This window comes from Papilio polytes, unplaced genomic scaffold, assembly GCF_000836215.1.
Source record: "Papilio polytes unplaced genomic scaffold, Ppol_1.0 DF823923.1, whole genome shotgun sequence".
Taxonomy (NCBI): Eukaryota; Metazoa; Arthropoda; class Insecta; order Lepidoptera; family Papilionidae; genus Papilio; species Papilio polytes.
This window is the reverse complement of record NW_013525281.1, coordinates 6,459,484-6,467,288: the sequence shown is the minus strand read 5'-3', so window position 1 is coordinate 6,467,288 and position 7,805 is coordinate 6,459,484. Positions and strand designations below refer to the sequence as shown.

At 33.9% G+C, this 7,805-nt stretch overlaps 1 protein-coding gene across 1 annotated transcript; it reads right to left on the bottom strand.

Annotated features, from left to right (window-relative positions):
• Nucleotides 1–1,006: 1,006 nt before the first annotated feature.
• On the bottom strand, nt 1,007–7,540 carry LOC106102523 (RING finger and CHY zinc finger domain-containing protein 1). Its single transcript, XM_013282034.1, has 7 exons — nt 7,268–7,540; nt 4,699–4,860; nt 4,310–4,468; nt 3,777–3,959; nt 3,020–3,115; nt 2,649–2,734; nt 1,007–2,085 (listed from the first exon to the last, which is right to left on the bottom strand). The coding sequence occupies exons 1-7, from the start codon at nt 7,376–7,378 to the stop codon at nt 1,896–1,898; spliced, it is 987 nt and encodes a 328-aa protein (XP_013137488.1). The 5' UTR covers nt 7,379–7,540; the 3' UTR covers nt 1,007–1,895.
• Between the last annotated feature and the right edge of the window lie 265 nt (nt 7,541–7,805).

Genomic DNA, 7,805 nt, shown 5'->3' with positions numbered 1-7,805 from the left:
TTACCAAAGTAATTTACAAACTTGCGTTTACAGTGACGAAACATGTCTTTATACATGTTTTACAATCTTACAACTAATTAATAATTAATATTTTCTGAGCATCAAGTACAGACTTGAATGTATCACAAAAAATTATGGTCGCCATTTATGAAAAATTCGGACCACGCTGGTAATTTAGTTGAGTACAGAGAAATTTGGGCACTAAAATGTCTAAATTTGGACGTATAGGGCCTGTCCCACCAATTGTAAATTATCTAATAACAATCGAACGTGTAAATCGATCGAAACATCGGATTTTGTTCCTTTATCTGACAATGACGTCATTTTTAAGCTATCTGAGCCTCTATCAGCCAGTGGCGGGACAGGCCCTAAAATATCTAAATTTAGACGCTTAGGGTCTGTCCCACCAATTGTAAATTGACTGATAACAATCAAACGTGTAAAATGATGGAAATATCGGATTTTGTTCCCTTATCTGAATCACGTCATTTCAGACTATCTGAGCCACTATCAGCCAGTGGTGACAGGCAATAAAATGTCTAAATTTGTGCAATAAAAAAAACAGTGAATGAAAATTAGTCAAGTTTAGCAAATCAAAGGAAACTTTAGCTACTAAGTTACTCGGTTCTCGACTAAATCACTAGCCTAGTGAGAACTAGGCATTAAGGCGAGCCCACACTAATATACATTAGAATATAATATAGGAATATACATTTTAATTATTTTATTACTATCACTTGCATATGTAATTTACCGCCTAAATTAATAGAATTAATTTGTTTTAAATAAGAATGTGCGTTAATTTTTATCTGATAAAAACAATACATTTTTTTTAAACATAAATTTGAGTCAATTTTATTCTGAACTCGGAAATGAGATTTAAAAATATCTGCTTGATTTATACATTTTTAAATTTAAGCTATCTTTGAAGACTTGTAATTTATTTTATGATATGTTTAAAAATAATACAATCGTCAGATCACAACATGGTGTAAATAAAAAAATAATAACTTTAATATGGAGTAAAAGTAATAATATACGCAAAGTCATAGATAAAAACTAGTTTTAAATACAAAGAAAACACATTTAGCTGCAGTAATTCAACATAGTGAAATTAATTTATCATTTAACATATTTGCGGGCGCAGTTTTCGTTTATTGCAACTACACAAAAAAAATTAAAACAATAACTTTCTCTAGGAGACAACTATTATAAGTGTTTAGGTCTAATTAAAAAAATAGACGTCCGTATATCCTAAGTCTATGCATACTTATTAAAACCTTATGTACTTATAAATAAAATTATAATAACTTTATATAGCGTTACTCAAACTTATTTATTACATAATGTACAAAATTCTTACAAAATCATTAATGCAGGCACTGTGGAACGCCAGGTCTAATTTACTAAAAGATCAAGAATGTTCTAAGAGAAACAATGGCTAGGTTTTAAAGTATCGCTTTAGATTCAAATCTATATTGAGATACTAACTGCAACTATACTATTTTTTGTTGAAAAAGTAATCCATTTCTAATATTAATAGATATCACTATAATAGAATAATATTTATGTAATTAAAAAATTTTAATCTTTACTCTTTGTGCGTTCTCGGAACGGAAAAATTGCCAGCGTCGTGAGTTTTAAAGTTACCATTTACTCAATATTTCACTAGATGGCGCTGCACTATTAGTTGTCAAATGTAACTAGATGGCTCTATAATCAGTCACAGTTGCAGCAAAATGAAATTAGATCGTACTGAATTTTGGTTGCCGTCAGTTATAAATAGATGGCTCTGCATTCAATTTGTTTTAGACATCTATCCCATTTTTTGTTTTACGTGTCACAAGATGGCGCTGTATACAGTTAGCGTTGCCTTAGTTGTCGGTGGTCTCGCGTCAGGCTTGCGGCGGCTCGTCCAGCGGCGAGGCGCGCGGCAGCGAGCAGTCGGCTGCGCTGGAGCTGGCGGAAGCGGAAGCGGAGGCGGAGGCGGAGGCGGAGGCAGAGGGCGCGGAGGCCGGAGGCGGTGCGGGAGCCGTGGAGGTGGAGGAAGCGGAGGGCTCAGCTGCTTCCGATGTGCCAGACTCCCTGGAAGCATACCAAAGCATATTCTTATTTATTGTAACTCCCATACTTTTGAAGTCTCTTTTCAAATAATTCTTGAACCAAACAAACACGTTCCGAGCCACTAAGATGTTTAAACACTTCTCTTTTAGACACTGAACTTGTTAATAGCAAGAATTTCTCATACATCCTGAAGTCATATATTTTGACTTATGCCCGCTAAAATCAGTTCTATCGCCTTAAGGATCGAGTTATTCAGTAAAAACCGAGTTGTAGATTGTAGGGATTATTCCCAACTGTTACCCCGCTCTGTCCCCACGTGGGAACAAATGATAATATAGTTTTATCCGTCCCACCATATGCAACGATGGGACGGTTAGAACTTATTTTATTTCTTAACGGTTTGATTTGTCACCTTATTGGTGATAGTGGGACTAAGATAGGACGGATGAAACTTTTTTATTCTCATCCTTCCCCACGTGGGGACAGAGCGGGGTGACAGTTGGGAATAATCCGATTGTAGCGGGTTTAAAACTCTGATTTGAAACAATCGTAAAATCCTACAGTAGTATATAATGAGCACTTACTTGTGGAAGCCGTTGGTCTGGCAGGTGTTGTACGCGCCGCAGTGCTGGCACTTCAGACCCACCACGTGGAACTTCACTGTCGACAACTGCACAATACACAATAAATATAACACTTATACCCTCAATATTTTGACTGTTACATACATTAATTGCATAAACTTGTATAACTTACTAATTAAAATATAAATGCGAAAGTTTAGATGGATGTTTGTTAGTTAACTGTCTAAACGGCTGAAATTGAAATTTGGCATGGATATAGATTAGTCTGAAAAACACATAGGCTACCTAATTATTTTTAATTTTGCCGCGAAAGTCATGGGCGAAAACTAGTTTACTAATCAGTCACTGTACAAATAAATATATTTAATCACCTTATGACAATCCTTGCAGAGTATTGTAGCCTTGTAGTCCGCGTACTCTGGAGGCATGGGCGTCGCCGCCACCTCGGAGTCCAGGTATGTCCACAGCTAATGTAAAATAACCATTTTATGAAAACAAAAACCCAGTATAAATAGTAAACAAAATCCCTTTCTCCTCGCTTAAGATGCGACCAGTATAAAAACTCTATCCTAGTCATAGAGATTAAAAAAATATAGAGTAGGCGTAGTTAATATTTCACTCGAAATATTTTCACATCTCAGTAACGCTATCTATCGATAGAACCCTAAAACTACATGTCAATATAATTATTTGCATTAAAATTAATTGTTATTAAATAATGGTTATATTGTATTTTTAGACACTGTTTGTATAATAAAAGAACAAAAGATGGATCTTTTGTTCTTTTATTTTTAAATGTTTTATTCCACGTCAATCCAACGAAATAAGGCATTTGTTGGAACCAGAGACATTCACATTTATCTGTGCTATTCCACTATTTTTTGCTCTGTGACAGATTTATTATAATCTATGGTAACGCTTCATTTGCCTCTTTCTGTCAAACAAGTTAAAATTGTGCCATATTTTCCTACACCAAAATTACAAGTTTTAATACCAAAAGATTTTTATTCGTTTGTTCTGCAATGAACAGCATAAAACTTGGCAACTATAGTACCTTTTAGAGAAAGTACCGGTGAAAAATTTCACTGGTACATCTATGTTTCAAACATCTGTGTGTTGGTAACTCACATTGGACATATCGATCATGCTGGTCTGGCAGGTGGGGCAGGCGTAGTGGCCCGAGTGCAGCAGCTGCTCGAAGCAGGGCCGGTGCAGCAGGTGCCCGCAGTCCGGGATGTGGCAGGGGATGCGCGACGTGTGGATGTCCTCCAGGCACACGGGGCAGTTCGACCTCGATACATTCTCCACGCACTGGAATACAAATTAAAATTAACAATTTTTTTTATTAGATCTAAAATATTTAAAAATAGATGTGGGAAATTAGGAATATGTGGGGTTCAACCCAATAAAACTCCCAATATCAAATGTAACAAAAGGCAGTTCCAGGATTTCAGTGGAACATACAAGGAAAAGGCATTTGCCCCATTCCAATGTCTAGTCACCTATGCTAATCCCATAGACGTCAATAGGTTGCTGCCATTTCAAACTATCTCAAAAATATAACCTCTAAAATCTGTTTATCTACAGTTTACCAATTATTATAATTTGACAATATCTGTTAAGCAGAAACTTCACACAGGCCGTTAGTAATGAGTCCTTACCCTGTGTCCATCTCTCTGCAGTTGCACTGGTAAGCACATGTTACAGCGCTCGCAGTGGAAGAACCGGTCTCGACCTCCCACACGGCAGATGCCGCACCCCTCGCAGTGGTACTGACGCTTATCTTCATCATCAAATAAGTTGCAGATCAGACAGGTATACTGAAAAAATTAAGAAAAAATATGTGCATTATTTTCACCAGCTCACTATATGTCCCCACTAAATGGTTCGGAGTCTACCCTAAGTTAGAATGACTAGGCCTTAGTTGATAACACTGGCCAAGGGTTTGGTTAACTTCGCACATCTTGAAAATTCCTTGTCGATATGTGCAGGCATCATGAAAAAATAAAGTTTTTATGATTCCATGCAGGTGAAAACGAACAAGTTGTACCTTTCCAAACCTGACACCACAGTTCTCGCACTCTGCCTGCACCTTCTGTCTTGTATCACACTCTGTGCAGATGAGCTCTGTTACCGACTTGCGGTTGAAATAGTGCTGCTCCTTCTCATCATGGCAGTAGCGGCACATGTAGAACTTGTTGCAGCATGGTGTCTGCAAAAACAACTGATTAGTAAACCTTAAATAACTTGACAGATAGACTCGTAATTTCTAAAATGTTTTTGGTAAAAAACAATATAAGAATTATCATTTGCTTAAGTTAAAAAGAACAACAGGCATCATGTATGGTAATTTATGTTGTCATATATATTTAAAAATTAAAAATTGGTGATTGCTAAACAAGGTGCAATTGGACAATTAACAAGTGGAATACCGCAGTTAACTCCATTCTAAATATGCAAAACTGGTAAATCCATACTTTTGTCAGAGGAAATAACTTAAAGCTTTAGATAATTAACATTTTTTACTAATTACTAGTCATAAATACAATGATTAGATTACGCAATAATTAAATGATATATTTTATCTTTGTACTGAATTTCACATGCCATATTAAAAAACAAACAAATTGTGTAATTACTGGAAAAGACATTAGGAAACAGAAATCCTTGGACATTAAAAATAAGTTTAGTACATCTCAGAAATATAGCCTTGTGTTACCAATAAAGTACAAAAACCTAACAGAATAAATAACATTTATTGACAAGTTTGCAACATTATACTAAAAACAGCTTATGTCTATGACACCATCTGCATGGAATAAAAAAAGAAATTTCAGAGATCCATTCAGCTTAGGCTAGTGTGTAGTTGTTAGAGTTTGTGTAACATCATCCATCATAGTTTTGATATTCAGATATTTGTTATTGTTGATCTCAAAAAGGGCTTAATTCTTAATTTGACAATATTTTTTGTAGAAAAAAAAATTAACAAAAACATACTATAATCAAATATCACATGTTTTTCTCCAAGTTCAGTAGATTTTTTAAGTTGCTTGTCACACTGGAAACAACCGAATTAAGGTAAGAGATCTCTATGAATTTTGGAAGATGAAGAACAACTGAAAGTATAAATTGGCACTAAGGACACTGTTGACACTGTAATTAAAATTCTTCAATACTTTGTGCAATACAGCAACATTTGTCGAATTTGTATTATATTTATTTATTTCTTTAAGCTGTATTGTGTACCATTTTCTACCATATGTTATCTGCATGCATTCTGAATATCAAAAGTGAATTTAAGCAAATAATAACTCATTGAATTGGTGATAACATATTCAATTATAACATAAATAAATTTTATCAAAACATGACAAGGCCAATTCTAATAGAAACCAATTGTAACATTTATGTTAGGGCCTAATAACAAAACTAATTTTAAACACTCCGCTTAATAAAAGCTACTTACAATCTCACAGATGTCAAAACTCCAATGGAATTTAGATTTTAAGCATGGCATTGTTATTTAAGACTGGCTGTTGCTTGCGACTTCGCTCGCATGAATTTTAAAAATATAGCCTATGTTAAAAACCAGTCTTCTATAGTTTAGTATTACATCATGCTTTATGTTTTCAATGTTAACTTGCCTTATCAATAATTTTTGTTGAGATACATCATAGAAATATTGCAACAGATTTTTTTTTAAATCATTTTGGGTTATTGAATATTGTTGAGCAATATTGTTTTTTCAAAATTTTTAAACTCTTGACTAATTTGTATAAGATTAGTGAAAGACTTGTTAAAATTAACATTGCTCACATAAACAACTAGCTGTTCCCATGCGACTTTATCCGCATAAAATTATTAAAACATCATTTTATTGTTCACATTTGTCAAAAATTGCAAATTTCAAAATGACATGACATGATGTCAAACCATGGCAACCTTGCTTTCTTGACGATGGCAACTTATGGTCTCTTTCCCACATTAGGGTTTATATCCAAAATATTTACCCCTAAGTTTATCGGCGTGAAAATATATAGCCTAAAGCATGACATAAGTGTAGGGATTTTTATTAAAAAAAGAGTTATTCGAAAATATGTTGTGATTGCTGACATCTTAGGCAACAAAGAATTGTGTGTTTACACTTTATTATATTAGTATTGATTGCTTAATGTACTGGAGTAGTGTATGAGTGTTTTTCATACAAACATACAAACTTGTTATTATATTATATATGAAATTACCAAAAGTATTCTTTCCTAAGTAAATTCCATGTAAATTGACTCTTGTTTGAATTCACTAATGTTATCATTAAGCAATCAAGGCGTGTTTTACAAATTAGATACAGTAATTTTCATGAGTATTGCCTGATAAGTAACTTTGCATCAATTTACAAACATATCTACACACCCAGTGCGCCGAATTTCCAGAATTTGTATACTTAAAAGCCAAAATTCTGTGTCATCATCAAAGTTCGTTGACATGATCTTTGTTTTCTAATTTAGCAATATCAGATCCAAAAGATTTTACGTCGCCTTGTGTTTAATTATAGATAGAGTATTTTGAACTGCGTTTTATCTTTTACTTTGTAAATTAGAATAATGAATTGTAATACTTACCACAAACTTAGCTCTACGTTTGTAATGAGTACAACCAATTCGTTTTTCATTTGTTTGCTCTATGACCGCTGCACTATCACCATTCACAGTTTCGGCTTTCTCCTTCGACATTTTTATGCACGATAAAAGAATGTTCTCTATGTAAGTATCAGATTAATCATTCAAGGCTAATCAAAGCGATCTATAAGTCAACTGTTTCAATAACCATATTTTATAGGACATCAATTAACAGACAATCGCACACAGAAAATTGTGTCAAGAAAATGACAGAAGTTTTTTGACATTGACAATTGCGTGGTGTGTTTCTGTCAGTCTCGAGGTTCGTTCGTAAAGTTGCTAAAAATACATTTAGTTCGTATAGTTTTTGAAATATTACTCTAACTTCTTATGTATATTACAAATACTTTATTACTAAACTAAATAATTATTTTAAACCAAAACTAAACAATACTTAGTTTAATCATAGCGTCATCATGTGAGAAAAAAGTTGTAGGGATGCATTTTGGGTTTTCGGTTGTAACTTTTTTAAGCTATTTAT